Source organism: Myxocyprinus asiaticus, chromosome 20 (genome assembly GCF_019703515.2).
Source record: "Myxocyprinus asiaticus isolate MX2 ecotype Aquarium Trade chromosome 20, UBuf_Myxa_2, whole genome shotgun sequence".
In the NCBI taxonomy this organism is placed as follows: Eukaryota; Metazoa; Chordata; class Actinopteri; order Cypriniformes; family Catostomidae; genus Myxocyprinus; species Myxocyprinus asiaticus.
This window is the reverse complement of record NC_059363.1, coordinates 37,782,664-37,804,771: the sequence shown is the minus strand read 5'-3', so window position 1 is coordinate 37,804,771 and position 22,108 is coordinate 37,782,664. Positions and strand designations below refer to the sequence as shown.

The 22,108-nt window shown below is 43.7% G+C and overlaps 1 protein-coding gene across 2 annotated transcripts in view; it reads left to right on the top strand.

Annotated features, from left to right (window-relative positions):
* LOC127410941 (leucine-rich repeat and fibronectin type-III domain-containing protein 2-like) overlaps positions 1-22,108 on the top strand; it is a 291,940-nt gene that overhangs the window by 262,675 nt on the left and 7,157 nt on the right. For both annotated transcript variants that reach the window (XM_051646220.1, XM_051646219.1), the window contains one exon: positions 16,374-17,769. In XM_051646220.1, the coding sequence (XP_051502180.1) occupies positions 16,394-17,769 (1,376 nt within the window). In that variant the 5' untranslated portion in view covers positions 16,374-16,393. The remainder of the gene's footprint in view (positions 1-16,373; positions 17,770-22,108) is intronic.

Genomic DNA, 22,108 nt, shown 5'->3' with positions numbered 1-22,108 from the left:
TAGGCTGGATAATGAGAAGTTGGACAGTCATTTTCACAAAATAAACACCAGCAGAATGCAAACCAGAGGTGGATTACAGTGGTCTTGGCAACCGTCATGCTATTTTCCCCCGTCAACGCTCGCCGGAGAAAGCATATGTAAACGTGCAGCTGGAGTCGCAAATGTAAACACGGAGATGGTGCGCAATAGAGATAGCGGTCTGTGTAGTGCATGGTTGGAGAGTAAAAATATTCCGCTTACAACCCCCTGTTGCCCACCCCGATCAGATGACTGGCAGGGCCCAGCAGAGGGGTAAGTCCCAGGGCCCTGCAGTACCTTAATACAGCCTTGATCCCGGTAGTCAGTTGTGTATTAACAGGCTGATTCACTGTGTAATTTGCTTAGAAAGTGACTCTGATTCAAACTGCTAACCTGAGCTCCTGAGTTCAAGTCCTTTTTGTGAATCTTTTCAGCTGATTCATAAAAAGACCCGGTTCAAAGTAGTAATTTGTCCGCAAGTTGGACATCATCTTTGTTTTTGAGTGCACATCTCAACAGAAAGGATGAAAAGCGGCATAAGACTGGCACACGTAAAGATGTAATTCAATTACACAAGATGTCTGATCAAACCATATATGAATGCACACAAAGTGTTCCCCACTGTCCCAATGGTGACTAGATTTTAGAATAATTGTCCCAATTATTAATTTTTTTTGTCACATTTGCCCTGTATACACCCTACATACACCTCACATAGTGAACTGTTGCACTGTCAGATTATTGGTATCCTCACAGAGCATTTATTGGGTTATGACACCTATTATTTTCAGATACTTTTGAATTTGATGTTGGTTTGATCATCTTATGTAATGGCCATTATTTGATTACATTGTTTATTACATAAATAGCTTACATGTTGTTTATTGTATTTATATATCAAAATATCATTGTTTTAAGAAGAATTGTTCATGAATTTCATGAATTCACAGATATTAATTTAAGAGGGTTTAAAACCAGCATAATGCTAGAGAAAACCAATTTTTTCTTATTTGACTTTTGACTCAAAACTGTATAGTTAGAGATATAGCCCTTGTGAAAACTTTCCTTGTGACAAGTAAGCCCCTGGGTAATAATTACAGTAATAAATATAGCTGCAAGCAGTGATTCTGGGGTCAAGCCAATTATCGACACCATGAGCAGCAAAAGAAGCTTTGTGACATGTTTTTGATTAGAGTCCGATGAACAGTGTATGAGGAGTTAGAAAACGTAAACTTTTGATCATAAAAAAAAAAACATTTATTTTAAAAATAACTAAAAATAGCTACTTCTTAGAATTTTTGTCCAGTATGTGGTGCTGTTCTGAAACTGCTCAGGTAGTATCTGGGCATGATGGTAACCATGCAGAAAAGCCTTCAAGAGTTATAAGCCAAAATAGCCATTTTTCTATCTCCTGACCAGTAGGGGGCAGTGTGCCAAAACGCTGCAGGTAACCTCAGGGCCTAATGGTGATGACATGTACCAAGTTTCGTCCCAATCCCTCAAAGCGTTGCAGAGATACAGCCTAAAGTTAAATTTTGCACGTTCTTTGTCTAATTCATTGAAGTGCCATTCGAAAATGGTATGGTTTATCAAAATTATGTGAGTAACTTTTTGTCATGAATGCCTCTAGATGATGCAGGCCAATTTTCGTGCAAATCGGACAAACAGTCTAGGAGGAATTTGAAAAAGTAGGTTTTCAAAACATTTAAAAATGGCGGACAGGAAGTTTGCTCGATCATGACATAATTGGTATCATTGTTCTCGGCATGAACCACGGAATCTATCAAGGCCAGTCTCATAACAGTAGGCAAAAGGAGTCAATAGCTATTAGCATTTTTATAAATAGTATTATCATTTTTGACCACAAGTTGGCGCTGTCCTGAAACTGAGTCCCTTCAGAGCATGGTGTCAAAGACACATACCGAGTTTCATAACGATACACATTACGAAGTCGTTCGTAAAATATAGCATTTTATGACTAAATTCGAAATGGCCGACATAGGAATTTTTCATATCGTTGGACTCGCTATACCCCACTGAATGAGACCAGTTTGATGATTTTATGACAAACTGTTCAGAAGTTATAAGCAAAAATGTGCTTTTTTCATATCTCGTGACCACTAGGTGGCACTGTTCTGAAACTGAGCAGGCACCCTTGAGTCATGGTGCCTATGACAAATAATAAGTTTGGTATGAAAATGCTACAGCGTTACAGAGATTGAAGCGCCATTCGAAAACGGTATGGTTTATCAAAATTCTTTGAATAACTTTTTGTCGTGAGTGCCTCTAGGACGAGTTCGAAAAAGTAGTTTTTTCAGAAAATTCAAAATGCCGGAAAAATTGTCATGACGCGAAATGACATCATAGACATGCAATCGAATCGTATTGAGCTAAGGAATCAGAGGGAAAAAGTTATTAACATAAACATGAGTGCAAATTTGGGCAGTTGGTGGCGCTAGAGGGTTTGAGGTAGAGACACCAAATTTGCTGTGGTAAGAAATCAGAATGTCCTCTATCTGTGTGCCAAATTGCATAATTTTCCCACAAGCGGTTCTGTGAGCTGCCATAGAGTCAAGAGCGGAAGATGAATAAATAAGAAAACTAACGAAAACAATAGGGGTCTTTCGCCACTTCGGGGCTAGACCCCTAATTACAAATGAGTAATGGAAATACATTGGTCCAAAAGTGTAGGAAGTCTTTCTCTCTCTCCTTCTTTTTTTGTTCTTCACACTGTAATAAAATAAAATAAATAAATAAATAAAAATGTTCTTACATTTGTTTGTAAAATGTTTGTCTTATTTTCTGGGTAAATAGCAAAACATCCTTAAAACAAGAGAAATAGATTTAATATCTTAATTTCTTATGTCATTCTCCTTCTTGAGATGTAGGTCTAACAAGTTTTAGTGGTATTTATGCTTAAAAAAAAGAAAAAAAAAAAAACGTCTTTTCCCTTGAATCAAACTTTTATTTTATTTTCTTCTCCTATTTGCATTTTTTTTCTTATAAGCATAAATGTTACTAAATATTGTTAGATTCCTCTGAAAACAAGACAAAGGGGCGGATTTACTATGGATGAATTGTGCCCGGTAAAAGCGTTTTTTTATTTTTTTTATTTTTTTTTATTTTTTTGCATTGTATGTTTTTCTCTTTTTATTTTCTTGTCTATATTGCTTTCTTTCTCTTTTTATTTGTCTTATGTTATTAGAGACATGCTCTCTTGACTTTCGCTTGCTGTATTTCCAGACAACCTCTTATCCAATGACTTTCTCTCACACTCTTGTTGAATGGACATTTATATATGGTTGTGTGCTTTTTAAGAAAAAAACCTCAAAATGGTTGTCCATTTCTTAAATATTATGTCAAGTGCAGGATTCATCATGCATTCAGACGTCATGAGGATTTCAACAAAAGGCTGTCATACTGACTTTCTGCTGTCATAATGGTTAGCTAGTGGGTAATCAGGCATCTGCACTGGGGAGTTCTTGCCTGGAACTCAAATAAATGGGCCTCCATATTATGGCAGCTCTACCTTCATCTTGCACTTCAGCTCGGTGTGAGTGTGCCCGCCTCTGCTTTTACCTCACCTTTTTATGTTTGGCTGTCTCTTTTCTTTTTCACATCCTGTTGTTTCACCTTCTCCAATGTTTGATAAAATACTTTTTGATGTGCTCTTACACTCTTTCACTTATTAAAGCTATGATTCTTCAGTCTTCATGTCTGCTGAACCGACAAAACAAAAGTCCAGGCCTATACATTTCCAAATCCCTTCAATCTGCTTTTGTTGATTTAATGATCATGCTAAGCTCATTTACACTGCCAGTCAAACGTTTGAACACACTTGACTCAATAGAATTTTATTTCTCATAATCTTAAATTGCTTTTTGCAATTTGGTTGATGCAGATATATTGATAAAACTCTGAAGTTACCCAAGCCCGAGTGTTGTGGCCAGAAAGAACAACAGACTTTGATGTAGCTTCAAAAGAAACACGATGTAAACCTGCCGATAAGGGCGGGGGTTTGGTTCTAATGGATAAAAACGACTATATCTCTGAGATTAAATCACAACTTTCAAATGTTATCTGTTACAAGAAATTGGATTCAAATCCAACTTTGCTTGTCAAAAAAGAGATAGATGCCTTTTTTGCATGATGCATGTGATAAAGGTTTAATTAGCTCTTATTAAGGATTTTCCAGTAACTCATGTCATGTATGTCTTGCCTAAAGTTCATAAATTTTTGATTCATCCTCCTGGTCGCCCTTTAGTGGCTTTCAATGTAAGTCTTTTGGAACCCATATCTCATTATGTCAATCGAATTCTTAAACCTTTGATGGAACAACTTCCATCTTATTTGAAAGATACAGGTGATTTTATACAACAGCTAAAAGATGTTTAATTTTGAAGGTTTTGATGCAAATATCTTTCTGGTCACATTAGATGTCATTTCTTTATATACCAACATCCCGCATGTTATGGTTTTGGAAGCTCTCGAGTTTTTCCTTGAATCAAGAATTGATAAATTTTATTCTTGATGTGACGTCCATGCTTCTTTTTAAGAATTATTTCTTATTTGAAGATCGCTATTATCTCCAGAAACAGGGAGCTGCGATGGGTTCAAAATTCTCCCTAGACTATGCCTGTTTATTTATGGGTTTTCTAGAAGAAAAAAAAGTATTTGGAATAATAACCCTTTTTCCAAAAGCATTTTGATGTGGAAAAGATATGTTGATGACATTTTTTGCATTTTCAGGGGATCTAAAGAAAACTTTGTGTTGAATTTTATGCTGAAATAGACCCAAATTCAGAATCCTTTTTGGATACAAGAGACCGTTTGCATTTAGGATCGCTATATACGACATTATATACAAAACCCACTGACAAAAACAGTATTTTGCATGCGTTGAGTTTGCATCCAACATATTTTAAAAAAGAGTTTACCATACACAGTTTTTGAGAGTAAAGGAAAATGGAATTCAATTTTGAGACAGAGGTAGTAAAAATGTATAAGCAATTTCACCTCAGGGGCTATCCTAAAAAGTGGCTAGATGATGCTTTTTACGGAATTCGTTCCATTCCTCCTTCACCCAAAAGCAATAGAAAAACATCTCTGTGGTTTGTACAACAACCTTTTCTTGGCACAGCCAAGAAATAAAAAAAAATAAAAATAAAAACATTGGTATGTTTTAAAAAGCGATCCTATTTGTTCCAATCTTTTTTCAGGATCCTCTGCTCTTTGCACATTATAGATAAAAAAATATTCTAGATTTTTTTAGTTAAAGCAGACACTTTCACTTCATATAATAAGAATGATGGGCGATTGGATGAATCCACTGGTATTTTTCTATGTTTGAATTGTGCCGCCTATAAGAATTACAACAGAAAAATCAGCTCGTTTAGGAGCTGTATAACAGACACCGTAAACAGTATAAAACAGTTTCCCTATCTGTCACTCACTCGACGTTGTGTCGATGTAGTGACACTAGGGGTCACTCTTGGGAGCCCGAGACACTTCTGGTCTTTGATAAAAGGCCAATGAAAATTGGTGAGTGGTATTTGCATACCACTCCCCCGAACATACGGGTATAAAAGGAGCTGGTATGCAACCACTCATTCAGATTTTCTCTTTGGACCCGAACGGTCGATGTTTACTGAGCTGACTGTTCATTCACCTCTGCTGGATCTGATGGCACATTTCAGCGGCTTCTCCCTCCTCTGCACTGGTGCACTGCAGAGAATGCCCCTGGGTGCTTCAGCAGAAAAAAGAGAGTATATTTTTCTAAAAGAGTATATTTCTCTAAAATAGCGGCACACACGGAACGTCTTTTTAAAGACGCATCTTTTTAAAGATGCCTTTCCGATTGTGTGTTATTCCTGGTTGCGGTCGTTACCTCTCAACTTCTGACGGTCACGATCGCTATCTTTCATGTCTCACTGCGAGAACATGACCATGGCAACGTTGCGGTCGTGGCTTGCTTTCAAAAGCAAGCAAAACACCCCAGCGGCTCCCCGCCTCGGTCCTTCTACCTACAGGTATGAGGCCAGCGCGGCTAGCACTGGGGGCGATTTGGGGACCCCAATGGGACCACCTCCACTGGGTATCCCCCCACGGACCTCCTCACGCTCCCCAGCACGCTCATCTGCCCTGATTGGGCTTCCAGATGAGTCCACCGGCTCGTCTCACAGTGAGTTCGACCTCTTGTTCGGAACCACGAAGCTGATGAGCTCTCGAGCGCAGCATCGGGGAGCGGGCTCATCCAGTCAGACGCAGAAGCCTCAGCTGGGCTCCCCCCCTCGGGTGCGGTTGTCCAGTCACAGGCTGATGCGGAAATGATGGACATGCTTTCCCGGGCAGCCGCGAGCGTCGGGCTAGAGTGGAACCCTCCACTCTTCCCTGAACCCTCGCGACTCGATGATTGGTTCCTGGGCTCGCGGCGCCACTCAAAGCAGCCACGCCCCACTCCAATTCCTTTCTTCCCGGAAGTGCATGAGGAGCTGACAAGATCGTGGGAGGCACCTTTTACTGCCCGGTCCCGATCTTTCAGCTCCCCCGCCCTCACTACCCTCGATGGTGGGGCAGCCAGGGGCTATTCGGCCATTCCCTCGGTGGATAAGGCGCTCGCGGTGCACCTATGCCTGCAGAATGCCGCCATCTGGCATGGACGCCCGAAGCTCCCGTCCAAGGCCTGTAGGTTCACGTTGTCCCTGACGGCCAAAGCGGGGTGTGGAGCCCACCCGTCTCACAGCTGGCCGCCAAGAACCCTCGCAAGGCTTTGAAGCGCCCCTGAGACGGGCGACACAGGGACGATGAAACATACCTTGGAGCTGGTAAGCAGACCACTCCATCCCCCGGTGGAGGGCCGGGAGGAGAATCTTTTGTTGCTTTTTCATTTATTTTTGCCGCATGCCCAAGTGGCTGCGGTACCCAACATTTCAGCAAAATAGCGGTTTCCTCATTCCCTGGGTCACGTACCCAGTGTGCACGGCCATCATCATGACCACCGTCCACCTTTCCATCCTTGCAGGTTTGGTGCTCCAGCGGCGGTCTCCCCGCCCCTGCGCGCTCAGCTGTGGCACAAATCCGTCCCCAATGTGACAGTCTCCACAGGTCACGAGGACAGGCCTCTTCCTCCCCCATCCCAGGCTGTTCCAGGGGTGGTCACAAGGAGCCAGGTAAGTGCTTTGATGTCCCTGAACTCAGCACGGCCACAACATGGCATGGCACCTCGAGCTCCACCCCGCCGTGAGGCCCCACCTGCCGGTACGTCCGACGAGATTGTCCCCTTGGTCCCCCTCACTCGGAGCTTGGATGCGTGGCTTGCGCTTTCCAATCTGTCACGATGGCTGTCCTACTCGGCTACGCGATTCAGTTCGCCAGGTGTCCACCCAGGTTCAGCGGCATCCACTTCACCTCGGTGAAGAGTGAGAATGCTGCTACCTTGCACATGGAGATCACTACCCTCCTACAGAAGGATGTGATAGAGCCTGTCCCTCTGGCCGAGATGAAGGAGTTTTACAGCCCCTACTTCATTGTACCGAAAAAAGGCGGTGGGTTGCAGCCAATCTTGGACCTGCGAGTACTGAACCGGGCTTTACACAGACTCCTGTTCAAGATGCTGACACAAAAACGCATTCTGGCGAGCATCCAGCATGAAGATTGGTTCGCAGCGGTAGACCTGAAGGACGCGTACTTCCACTTCTCGATTTTACCGCGTCTTCACGAAGGTCGCAGAGGCAGCTCTTGCCCCATTAAGGGAAGTGGGCATTCACATTCTCAACTATCTCGATGATTGGCTAATCCTAGCCCACTCTTGGGATATGCTGTGTGCACACAGGGACCTGGTGCTCTTGCAACTCAGCCGACTAGGGCTTCGGGTCAACTGGGAAAAAAGCAAGCTCCTCCGGGTTCAGAGCATCTCTTTTCTTGGTTTGGAGTTGGACTCATTGACGGCGCACCTAACGAACGAGCGCGCACAGTCGATGCTGACCTTTTTGAAGGCGTTCAAACAGAAAACAGCGGTTCCACTGAAACTCTTTCAGAGGCTCCTGGTGCATATGGCATCCTCAGCAGTCACCACTCTGCTCGGGTTGATGCATATTAGACATCTTCAGCAATGGCTTCAGTCTCGAATCCCGAGATGGGCATGGCACCACGGGACACATCGCGTGGCCATCACGCCGATCTGTCAACACCTTGTCAGCCCTTGGACCTACCTCATGTTTCTATGGGCAGGCGTTTCCCTAGAGCAGGTCTCCAGGCGCGTCGTGGTTATGACAGACGCTTCCAAAACGGGTTGGGGCGCTGTATGCAATGGGCACGCAGCCGCCGGCTTATGGACGGGCATGCGGCTGCGTTGGCACATCAACTGCCTCGAGTTGCTGGCAATTCTGCTCGCCCTGTGGAGGTTCCGGCCGTTGATCCAGGGAAAGCACATGTTAGTTTGGACAGACAACACGGCAGCGGTAGCATATGTCAACCGTCAAGGCAGTCTGCGCTCCCGTTGTATGTCACAACTTGCCTGCCGGCTCCTCCTCTGGAGTCAGCAGCAACTCAAATCTCTGCGAGCCACTCATATCCCGGGCGAACTCAACACTGCAGCGGACGCGCTGTCACGGCAGGTTACCTTCAAGGGAGAGTGGAGACTCCACCCTCAGAGACTCCAGCTGGTACAGCTGATTTGGAGTCAGTTCGGACAGGCACAGGTAGACCTGTTCGCCTCCCAAGAATCCTCCCACTGCCCGCTCTGGTACGCCCTGACCGAGGCACCTCTCGGTATAGATGTGCTGGCACACAGCTGGCCCCCTGGACTTCGCAAATATGCATTTCCCCCAGTTAGCCTACTTGCACAGACCCTGTGCAAGGTCAGGGAAGACGAGGAGCGGGTGAGACCTAAGCGGTCTACCACCCGCGGTGGTAGACACGATCACTCCGGCTAGGGCCCCCTCTACGAGGCACCTGTATGCCTTTAAGTGGCATCTGTTCGCTAAGTGGTGTTCTTCCCGACGCAAAGACCCCCAGAGATGCACAGTCGGATCGGTGCTTTCCTTCCTGCAGGAAAGGTTGGAAGGGCGGCTGTCCCCTTCCACCTTGAAGGTGTATGTAGCCGCTATAGCGGCACACCATGACACAGTGGACGGTAAGTCCTTAGGGAAGCACGACCTGATCATCAGGTTCCTGAGAGGCGCCAGGAGGTTGAATCCCTTCAGACCGCACCTTGTTCCCCCATGGGACCTCTCTGTAGTTCTTCAGGGTCTACAGAGAGCCCCCTTTGAGCCTTTGCATTCAGCTGAGCTTAATGCACTTTCCTTGAAGACTGCCCTCCTGACTGCGCTCACTTCCATCAAGAGGGTAGGAGACATGCTAGTGTTCTCTGTCAGCGAAATGTGCCTGGAGTTCAGTCCGAGCTACTCTCACGTGATCCTGAGACCCCGACCGGGCTATGTGCCCAAGGTTCCCACAACCCCTTTTAGGGACAAGCTGGTGAACCGGCAAAACCATGTGACATATTTTCACTTACATATCCCCCCCTCTCTCTGGGAGAGGTGTGGTCTCCACGGTGTCCTCCCCTTGGGAGGGACACCCCCCCCGACTAGACTTGGTCGGGCCAGTCGGATAATCCCCTTTTTTTAGACTGGGCTAGCCCGTCTTTATCTTTTGGGTAGTCGACTTGTCCCAAAGGGCCGTTCGACACTCATAACAGTGTTGGGGGAGGTTACGTGTCGTCCTGGTGCGCTGGCTACGAGGCACACAGTGGTCTGCCTGTCACACACTGCCAGTTCGTGTAACACAGTTCAGCCAGTTGTGGCATTTTTGTATGGGGACCCCTAGTGTCACTACATCGACACAACGTCGAGTGAGTGACAGATAGGGAACATCCTGGTTACTTGCGTAACCTCTGTTCCCTCATGGAGGGAACGAGACATTGTGTCCCTCCTGCCACAATGCTGAACTACCCGCTGAAATGGCCGGGACCTTGTCTCGGCTTCCCAGCATAAAACCTGAATGAGTGTTTGCATACCAGCTCCTTTTATACCCGTATGTCCGAGGGAGTGGTATGCAAATAAATACTATAAAGAATAAAGAACGGATACTCCTACAGAAAGAATCCCAATGGATATTTCACTTAAAATCTTTACATCCCCTGGGAATGAATGAAGATTTGTCCCTCAGCTGTTTTCTGTAGGATTATTATGACGCATCTCTATTTGCACATGCTTACTTTTATTTGAAACATTTGCAAATATAACTATGAACACTGTGTACTTTTGGAAATACGGGTAGACATTTTTGAATATCGGGTGATTGTTGTACTATGCCCATGATTTTGAATTATGCATGATCAGCATTTGTATTGACATAATTGACATTTCTCGATGTATAATGTATATATGACACAAAATATATTTCCTTACTGATTTGTATGCATACAACAATTCTTCTTTGAATAATGAATATTATTGGTATATGATTGTGATATAATAATATAATGGGTAATTTTTGTATATGTAATTTTTATGTAATTTGTGTCCTTCTCTATCTCCTGATATATACACCTAGATTCTTGATAAGTTGTCTTTGTTACTTTAGTAATATATGTTAATGCCGGTATACCATATAAAGAGGCAGTATATGTCAATAACATTTAGCAAACATTTGTATATTTTTAAGTCAGTTCTATTAGGACAAATACGGTAAATACTTCCTCTTTATAAATGGAATCAGGTGTGCTATTGTTAATGGGACACTGATGATAATGTAAATCGAATATGTTTTGTCTTTGCACTGAGCACTTTTTGCACTTTTTGGGCTCTCAATAAACTAAAAAATTGTATGACTTTTTCTTCACATTGTGTGTGAGCTTCCCTCTCTTTTGGACTACACACATAATCTTATAAAAAAAAAAACTTTTAATCTAAATGCTTATGCTTAAATTTGTAAAATTAGTTTTCTAGACAAATATAAACTGTCTACATGCACACACACAAAAATAAAAAAATAAATAAATAAATGGATGAGATTGAAATTGTATCAGAGAGTGGAGAAAAAGCAATCAACCAAGCCAAAAAGGCAGTAACTACACCTTTTGACAAAACTGAGTTATAACCTAACCAGCTGTTCTGTGACAGACTGGAGTGGCTTAAAGAAAGTTCACCCAAAATATGAAAATTCTTTCATAATTTACGGTCCGTGTACCTTCGGATAATTCGTTTTTTCGTTTTTGTCTTCATAACGGAATAAACAATAAATTGACTGTTTACTAATTTTTTCTCTAAAAAGAAATTCGCAAAATTGAGACAACACTTTATTTTAAATTTTTTGTTTCATATAAGAATTCAGATCGATTTCTCATTTTTTCATTCAAGTGCTTAAAATCAGTAAACAATTTATTATTTGATTTGCACAAGTGGTTGGACATGACACCCTACTGATTGGTTAAACCCTCTCAGTTAATGTCGTAACCTCCGTTCCCTGATGGAGGGAATGAGACGTTGTGTCGATGTAGTGACACTAGGGGTCGCCATTGGGAGCCCCATACACCTCTGATCTTTGAGAAAAGGCCAATGGGAATTAGTGAGTGAAATTTGCTTGCCACTCCCCCGGACATACAGGTATAAAAGGAGCTGGCTTGCAACCATTCATTCAGGTTTTGTGCTGAGGAGCCGAGACAAGGTCCCGGCCGTTTCAGCGGGAAGTTCAGTGTTATGGCAGGAGGGACACAATGTCTCGTTCCCTCCATCAGGAAGCGGAGGTTACGACAGTAACCGAGACGTTCCCCTTCTGTCACTCACTAGACGTTGTGTCGATGTAGTGACACTAGGGGTCCCTATACAAAATGCCACGACTAACTGAACTGTGTTACGTGGACTGGCAGTGCGAGATGGGAAGACTTCTACGTGCCTCATAGCCAGCGCATCTTGCCGTCACATAACCTCCCCCAACGTTCTAACAGGCATCAAATGGTCCCCTGCACCTCAGGGACAAGTCGACTGCCCAAAATTAGGGACCGGCTGACCCAGCTGCGGCCTCTTCTCTTTTTTCTCCCCAAGAGGAAAGAAATCATTCAGTTGGGGGCCATATAGGGTCTGTTCATCAGGGGGTGTCCCTCCCAAGGGGAGGACACCATGGAGACCACACCCCGCCCAGACCCAACCAGATGAGGTGCCTGAGCACCAGGTCCCTGGGCATTTGAGTGGAAATACATCACATTGTCTTACCGAGTCTTGTCAGAAGCATCTCATGTGGAGAATTACCGTGGTCCTACTCGAGGGGGGAGGAGTTCTACAAACATGGTGACTGGGGGCAGAGAAACCTCTGCCCAAGGAAGATGCAGTTTACCAACAGGGAAACTTTTTTGGGAAGATACATCACACTGGGTTACGTATGGGCAACCAGCACATGTGGAGCACCTACCCCAGTACAGGGCCTAGTTAGCACATGTACTGGGCCGGCAGCGAGTTCCTCCGTAAACTCGACTGCCACAGGGCTAAGGAGGAAGGACATCCAGGGTCCACAACCCTAACCCTATGCGCAAGTGGTACACCTGGCCAGCTGTCCTGGAACTTACCTGTTCGTACCTGACAACACATGGGACGAGACCGGCTCAACCCGGAGATTATAGAATCTCGCAAACATGATATGCCATAGCGATGGCGTCAATGACCCAGTGGGCGATCCTCTGTTTGGAGACAGCGCTTCCTTTCCGCTGTCCACCAAAGCAGACAAAGAGCTGCTCGGAGCTCCTAAAGCTCTGCGTGTGATCCAAATAGATGTGCAAAGCACACACTGGACACAGCAATGCCAAGGCTGGGTCTGCCTCCTCCTTGGGCAGTGCTTGCAGGTTCACCACCTGATCCCTAAACGGGGTTGTGGGAACCTTGGGCACATAGCCCGGTCGGGGTCTCAGGATCACATGAGAGTAAGCCAGACCGAAGTCCAGGCACGTTTCGCTGACAGAGAACGCCTGCAGGTAGCCTACCCTCTTGATGGAAGTGAGCGCAGTCAGGAGGGCAGTCTTCAAAGAGAGTGCCTTTAGCTCCACTGACTCCAGGGGCTCAAATGGAGCACCCCGTAGGCCCCAAAGGACTACAGAGAGGTCCCACGAGGGGATGAAACGCAATCTGGGGGGGTTTAACCTCCTTGCGCCTCTCAGGAAACTGACGATCAAGTAGTGCTTCCCTAAATATTTACCGTCTACTGCATCGTGAAGTGCCGATATATATCGGCTACATACACCTTCAAGGTGGAGCGGGACAGCCGCCCCTCCAGCCTCTCCTGCAGGAAGGAAAGTACTGATCCGACTGCGCATCTCTGGGGGTCTTTGCGTCGGGAAGAACACCACTTAGCGAACAGATGCCACTTCAGGGCATACAGATGCCTCGTAGAGGGAGCCCTGGCCTGAGTGATTGTGTCTACCACTGCAGGTGGTAGGCCACTTAGGTCTTCCGCGTCCCATCCAAGGGCCAGACATGGAGGTTCCAGAGGTCTGGTCGCAGGTGCCAGATGGTGCCCTGTCCCTGAGAAAGAAGGCCCTTCCTCAGGGGAATTCACCAGGGGGGCTGTCGCGAGGAGCGTGAGGTCTGAGAACCAAGTCTGGGTGGGCCAGTAAGGTGCTTCTAGGACTACCTGCTCCTTGTCCTCCCTGACCTTGCACAAAGTCTGTGCAAGTAGGCTCATTGGGGGAACGCATACTTTCGTAGCCCCAGGGGCCAGCTGTGTGCCAGCGCATCTGTGCCGAGGGGAGCCTCGGTCAGGCCATACCAGAACGGGCAGTGGGAGGATTCCCAGGAAGCGAACAGGTCCACCTGTGCTTGACCGAATCGACTCCAAATCAGCTGGACCACCTGGGGGTGGAGTCTCCACTCTCCCCTGAGCGCAACCTGCCACGGTAGTGCGTCCACTGTGCTGTTGATGCTGCCCAGGATGTGAGTGGAGTCAGCAGCGACTCAGGTCGTAGCAAGCCAGAGGAGCCTTGGCGGTTGATGTACGCTACCGATGCTTGCCCTGGATCAATGGCAAAAGCCTCCGCAGGGCATGCAATACTGCCAGCAACTTGAGGCAGTTGATGTGCCAACACAGTCGTGGACCAGTCCAAGGACCAGCGGCTGCACTCCCGTTGCACACGGCACCCCAGCCATGCTTGGAGGTGTCTGTCGTAACCACGACGCACCTGGAGACCTGCTCTAGGGGAACCCCTGCCCGTAGAAATGCCAGGTCGGTCCAAGGGCTGAACAGACGGCAACAGACCGGCGTGATGAACATGCGGCGTCAGGACTCGAGTCTGAAGCCAGTGCTTAAGCTGTCTCATATGAATCAACCCGAGCGGCGTGACCACCGCTGGGGATGCCATATGCCCCAGGAGCGTCTTGTCCCCGGGGTGCGAGGGGCCGTTCGACACTCGTGGGGTGTTGGGAGAGGTTACGTGGGGGCCGGGTGCACTTGCTACGAGGCACACAGTGGTCTGCCCGCACCTGCACCACCAGTCCACGTAACATAGTTCAGCTGGTTGTGGCATTTCGTTTAGGGACCCCTAGTGTCACTAAATCGACACAACGTCGAGTGAGTGACAGATAGGGAATGTCTTGGTTACTGTCGTAACCTCCGTTCCCTGATGGAGAGAATGAGACGTTGTGTCCCTCTTGCCATAATGCTGAGCTACCTGCTGAAATGGCCAGGACCCTGTCTCGGCTCCTCAGCGCAAAACCTGAATGAGTGGTTGCGAGCCAGCTCCTTTTATACCCATATGTCCGGGGGAGTGGCATGCAAATTCCACTCGCCAATTCCCATGGGACTTTTCTCAAAGATCAGAGGTGTTTGGGGCTCCCAAGAGCGACCCCTAGTGTCACTACATTGACACAACGTCTCGTTCCTTCCATCAGGGAATGGAGGTTACGACAGTAACCAAGACGTTTTATTCAATGTAGGATACTGTATATTGCAGGTGATTGAAAATGAGATGAGCCATAAATTCCAACAACCTTAACACTAATGAAAAGTTGCAAATGTCTATGGTTAAATGTTCTTCCTACAGTACTTTAATGAAGAAAAACTGTGCCTTCAAAGCTCTTTGCGCTTGCTGCACCAATATGCCTGACCACCACCCACATTTTTTTTTTTTTTTTTTTTTTTTACATATTTCTTACATTGTTCCACTTTTTTTGTTTATTTATGTTTAATTTACATTTATTGTGTTTGGCAGAGGCATTTATCCAAAACATTTGCAGTGCATTCAAGCCAGGGTCAGAAATTAACCATTGCAAAGATTGCACAGAAAGTGACAAAAAATGGCCCATATACAGTATTTAAAATGTGGGGCAAAAAAAATAAAATAAAAAATTTAAAAAAATGCTCCTATAGTGAGATATTTTGTTTTTATTTGTATTTATATAATTTAAATATATATTTATGATATGCAGTAATAGAAGCATTTAACATGATTGTGTTTTCATATGGTTAGAAATATATATATATATATATATATATATATATATATATATATATATATATATAGATAGATAGATAGATAGATAGATAGATAGATAGAAGGTTTAAAATGCCTCTGAAAATTAATTCCTGGAGACAAATATTGCCACTTAATTAAGAAGTTAATTTCATATATTGATTAAAGCTATACATTTTATTAGTATGTTTTCACTGGGATTGATGCTTGAGAAATTGGCTCAGAAGAAAGGAAAAGGAAATACGCTCTGCACTATTTTCCTTTTCTGCGAGAAGTCTACTTTTGTGTGAAATAGTGTGAAATTAGAAATTAGGTGCACAGTGCATACCATTTAAGCATTTTATTTTTATTTATTTTTTCATCTTTTAATGGCATTCTTGAAACTTTTAAATATTGCATTTCTACAGACCTTGAAACAAGAAGGCATTTTGTTTTAGTGTGCTAGAATTCTGATGGGTATTTGTAATTGCTGCAAGGGCAAACTGTTTGACATGTCTTGGTATAAATCTGTGATTTTCTTTCTATCAAAATGCAGCCTAGGCATAAAGATCTGGCATTACCAAAGGCTGACTGCTTTTCAGTCATTGGCCCAATGAAAAACCTTCATCTTTTGCATGCGACAATGTATTTATTTGGATGCAAACAGTTTTGATTACACATCTAAAATGTGTTCATTAAAGAGCCATTAAAGAGAGACCTGTATAGTATTTCAAGCTCCCTGCTTTGTGACAACAGGGCCTGACAGGATTTTGGCAGTTGCCTGTTACTTTTTTCTGTTAGAATTAAGAATAACTATCTCATAATTAGATCATACTATATGTATCAGATAGGCTTTGCAGAGTTAGTGAATGATTGTATGAACAAGTCGGCCTCACCACTTTTTTTCCTGTTGCATTGCCAGGTCCTTGCATGTGATTTACCATGGCCAAAGTGCTCTGCAGCCTCCTTCTCCTGGGAAGTGCAGTGATGATTACCACCGCCTGCCCTAAATATTGTGTCTGCCAGAACCTCTCAGAATCTTTGGGTACACTGTGCCCATCCAAAGGCCTGCTGTTCGTGCCCCCTGACATTGACAGAAGAACTGTGGAATTACGCTTGGGAGGAAACTACATTATTAAGATCACCCAACAGGACTTTACCAACATGACTGGCCTTGTGGACCTTACATTGTCACGGAACACCATAAGCTTCATCCAGCCCTTCTCATTTGTGGATTTGGAAACGTTACGTTCGCTGCACCTGGACAGTAACCGGTTGACAGAGCTGGGCCCAGATGTTCTACGAGGCTTGGTGAACTTGCAACACCTCATCCTAAACAACAACCAACTGACCCATATCTCCAAAGAAGCTTTTGATGACCTGCTGCTTACCCTGGAGGACCTAGATCTCTCCTACAACAACCTGCAGAGTGTGCCCTGGGAGGCCGTCCGGAAAATGCTCAACCTACACCAGCTGAGTCTAGACCACAACCTCATTAGCCACATTGCAGAGGGCACTTTTACTGATCTTGAAAAGTTGGCACGGTTAGACCTGACATCAAACCATCTCCAGAAGCTTCCTCCAGATCCTATCTTTGCTCGATCACAGAGCAACACTCTTCTCAGCACACCCTTTGTCCCAGTCCTGTCTCTTAGCTTTGGTGGAAACCCCCTACATTGTAACTGTGAGATTCTCTGGTTGCGTCGTCTAGAGCGGGAGGATGATATGGAAACATGTGCCTCCCCTCAGAGTCTAAAAGGTCGCTACTTCTGGTATGTGCGAGAGGAAGAGTTTGTCTGTGAGCCACCATTAATTACTCAACACACACATAAGCTACTGGTCCTAGAGGGTCAGACTGCCAGCTTACGTTGCAAGGCTGTGGGTGACCCCATGCCTCTCATACACTGGGTTGCTCCAGATGACCGACTAATCAGTAACTCATCCAGGGCTACAGTCTATGAAAATGGCACTTTGGACATTATTGTAACCACTTCTAAGGATTATGGGACATTTACTTGCATTGCAGCAAATGCAGCTGGAGAATCGACAGCCTCAATCGAGCTCTCCATCATTCAGCTCCCCCACCTTAGTAATAGCACTAACCACACATCCCAGCCCAAATCCAGACTATCAGACATCACCAGCTCCACTAAAACCAGTAAAGGGGAGACACATGCTCAACCAGAGCAGGTAGTTTCAGTGTCAGAAATCACAGCAGTCTCTGTTCTGGTCAAGTGGACAGTTAGCAAAGTGGCACCCAAAGTCAAAATGTACCAGCTCCAGTACAACTGTTCAGAAGATGACGTCCTGATTTACAGGTTAATATTCCATGTTTCTATTCCTTAAAACATCTACGTACACACCAATTGCAATGTTCCCACACTTTCTTACCAATAGCTTCCATTACTTTTTCATGACCTTGGAGGTACTTGGAGATACATGATGAATAAATTCAAGAACACAATTCAACCTTATTAATGTAATTAATTCAGTTCATTTAATCAGATAAATGTAATGTTTATTGGGTTAACACCAAAGGTAGTTTATATGGTGGCATTTAAAAGATGAGTCTAGGCAGCCTAGACACCAGTTGCTACATCCTGTTTTCAATCAGCAAGTCTGTACTGAAAATGACAAGCGTCTATTACATGACAACTGCAGGAATTGGTCATTACACAGTAATTCCATTGTGAATTGCAGTATGAAGTAAATGCAGCCATACAGTAATATCAGCTATAAATAAATTTGAAGAGCATACACACAGAGTAAAAGGAAAGGAAGGACACTGCAGATCATGTTTTGTCAGCTAACCTAAAAACGTGCTATTCAAGTAAATACACAGTATATATATATATATATATATATATATATATATATATATATATATATATATATATATATATAAAATTTTAGTTTTATAATGAAATAAATTAATATGGTGGCACAATTATATTTTTGTCTACAAAACTAATTTCAAACATTTAAGCATATGCCTTCAAATCAAAAGATTTTTAAGATCATGAGAAACATTTCAGTCAAGTGTTTCAAAAGTTTTGACTGGTAGTGTATATATATATATATATATATATATATATATATATATATATATATATATATATATATATATAAAGAGAAAGAGAGAGAGAGGATGCCAGGATCCACTTATTGAAAGAAAAGACACTTCAGCCAGTAATTAAGTTTTCTAGTCACTAATCAAGTTTAAGGTTTTTGAGCAAATGTTCTTCTTTAAAACGTGATCTAAATCACTGATTTAAGGAAAATGTATATAAAATAAGTTTATTTATATATAGATGCATTTAATGTTTATCTTCTTTCCATAAAACTGCTAAATTGTTATGTCAGCCATACATCTATACAGCTATACAATAAAAAATAAAAATATAAAAAAGGGAGTGTCATATCCTCCCTTTTAATTAACTAGGGTAATACACAGGAGTCGGGTGGGAAATTTACTAGGTGCTTAGCAATTTGTTTATTTACTGTATGTATTAAACATACAGGGTTCATCTGTATTACATGCTATTGGGAGGGGGTACAGGAACCCATAAGGGTCAGTAACTGTTAATATTCAACATTCCTTCCCCATTACTTTTGACATTATTAAGAAAATAAAGCATTGTTTCAACATATAGACAACAAACAACCTTTTTTTTTTACTAGGGAAAGAGGGTAGACTACCTCGATTCCCAGATGCAACCCTGGGAATTATCCTGCCCCAATGTTGAGGGTTAGTCTCTAGACTAAAGTGTCAGTCTATTTGGAGGTCATCATTCTCCCTTAGGGTAGAAGTGATCTGTAACAATTGCGGTCTCTTTCACAAGGGGCTATGTGGGCATGGGCACAAATTGAGTTGTGCTCTGAACACAGTCTTTGTCACAGGTTGATGGACTCTCAGCCACCTCAGTCTTCACAGATGGTGATGGTGGATGTTCACATAATGGCTGTTAGTCTCTAAGGGAGACGCTGAAGTTGCCTGTTCGACGGAGATGTCACTGAATTTTGTAGCGAGTATCTGATCCACATGTCATCTCCAGATGATGTTGTTGTTGTTGTTATTTATTTTGACAGTGTACACTGTGCCAGTCTATGTAAAATGTGAAGCTGGTATCCGTTTGGTGCCCTTATCTCTTACCATAGTTATGAGCAAGGATCTTATCTCCGTGTATAAAGCTTCTGTGTTTAGCTTTAGTGCGTCTCTCTGCCTGAGTGCGCTGTTGAGCATGGGCAGTCTGTTTTGTCTTTAGTGGTTTCAACAGATCCAGGTGGGTGCGAAGTTGTCTTTTAAATATGGCTGTGGCTGGAGACACTCTTGTGGTGGCATGAGGAGTGTTTTGATAGGTCAGCAGGAAGGTATTAAGGCACTTGTTAAGTGATCCCTTACCCTGTGATGACTTTAGAGCTTGTTTCATTGAACAAATCACTCAGCAAGCCCATTAGTGGAAGGGTGATAAGGTTCTGATCGGATGTGCTAGATTCCATTCGCCTTCATAAAAACTCCAAGCCCCGTACACACATGCAGCGACTTCCAGCAACAAAGTGACCTGATCACATTCATTTACGCTGAGAGCTGGTGACACGAGCGAGAGCGACCTCTGGCGACCAGGTGTGGATGTGGCCAAATTGAGAAAAGTTTATCTTTATGCAAATGAGGAGCAACTTTCAGGAGCGACAACCAATAGGAGTGAAGAGGGTGTCAATGGAGATCACGTCACCCGTCTCCTTTGAGATAATAGAGTTGACTGCAGGCAGGACAGAGGAGAAGTTTCTGTGAGTGATTTCACTGTTCTGTGTGATTCATGTGTAACTACATACATGGTTACAAAATGATACGTGGAAAGGAAATGTCGGTAGCTTGAGTGAGTTTGATTAGTACATTGATAGTTTGTTCATGTGGTTAATGAAATGATGCAATGAGTAGTTGACCACTGCTGCAGTTCATATTAAAACACTCTCCCCTGCAAAATGTTCTGTTTTAGGAACAAGAAAACTGATTTTTTTGGTCAAATTAGAATGACTTCTTAGAAATTTTTGGCAGTCTGAGTGAGATTGTTTTGTACATTTCGAAGATTGTTAATCTGTTAATGATTTAATGCATTGAGCTCTGCATTAGTTTACAAAACAACACTCTCCACAGCAGAATGTAAATTTTTAGCAACAATGAAAACTAATACCTTGTCAAATTAGAATAATATCTTAGTTTTACTTGCAATATATCTAATCTGTGATCACATTTAGCAATTAAGTTAGAGCGACAGCAGTAGGAATGCCCACGAACGACTTCATAATACATAGACTAGCGACTTTAAACAATAAAGTCGCTGCATGTGTGTACAGGGTTTCAAACTCCTCAGAGACCAGCAGGGGTCCATTGTCACTAACCAGTTGCTGGAATAAAAAGAAATTACCAAAAACTGATCCAAGAGCTTCAACTGATTTTTTAGATGATATGTTTTCAACACAGCGACCTCAGGCCACTTGATGTGAGTGTCGATGAATAAAAACATGTGGTCTTCCAATGGGCACATAAAGTCTATATGGATTCTCATCCAAGGTTCCTCTGGCCATTGTCATGGATGTAATGGTGCTGGCTGTGGTACATTTCTCTATCTTTGGCATGCACTGCACAATTTGGCTTTTTCCTCAATCTCTGAATCTAAGCCTGGCCACCAGAAGTAGCCCCACAGTGCCCAGAATGGAGTTCCTCAAGGACCTGTTGCCTTAAGGGTGGTGGAAAGATGACCCTTGAGCCACATAATAGACATCCAGATTCTACAGTTAGCCAATTTCTCCTGGTCATATAAAGCCTTAAATGTGATTATTGCTCTCTTAATTTACATTTGAAGACAATGTCATCTATATTTGATGTCATACTGACAAGCAGAAAGGAGCAGAGCCCAATGCCGTATTCTAGTAGCTGCTAGTGAAAGGATACCAGTATGTGGGCTAAAGATTGAGATGAGTGGTATATGGCCATTTTAGAGTGTAAATCGCCTTCCAAACTGATGGAACCTTTTAACCCGAATGCAAGCACATCACATTCTATTTTGGCATAATTTCTCTTTACTTAGATCAAGGTACGTGATGCAAAAGAGATAGGTATTTCTTCCCCTGATGGCATGATGTGTGACACTACCACGGCCATATCATGAGGTGATGCATCGCATGCCAACTGTACTGGCAAGGCAGAGTTGATATGAGTGAGAGCCTCCGACTGTGCCAGAGTTGTCTTTACTTGTCTGAAAACCTCCTCACATTTTTTTGGCCCAATTCCACCATTTGGATGTGTTCAACGGTTTTTTCAATGGCTTAAGCATGTTTGCTAGGTTTGGCACATACATTGCATAGTATATAAACAGTCTCAGGAATGACTAAAGTTGACTCACATTCTGTGGAAATGGGGCCTCCACAATGGCCTTCACTTTTGAGGGTGCCTTGTGGAGCCCAGAACTACCCAATCACATGGCCCAGATAATCTACTGAGGAACAGAAAAACAAATGTCCTTACAGACTTTCAAACCATAGTTCTTTATTAATTAAGTGCTCCTGTTCATCTCTCCCTGTGATGAACAGATCATCAAGGTAGCATTGTACACCAGTCAATCCACTGAGGATTTGAGCCATTGCTCTTTGGAACAA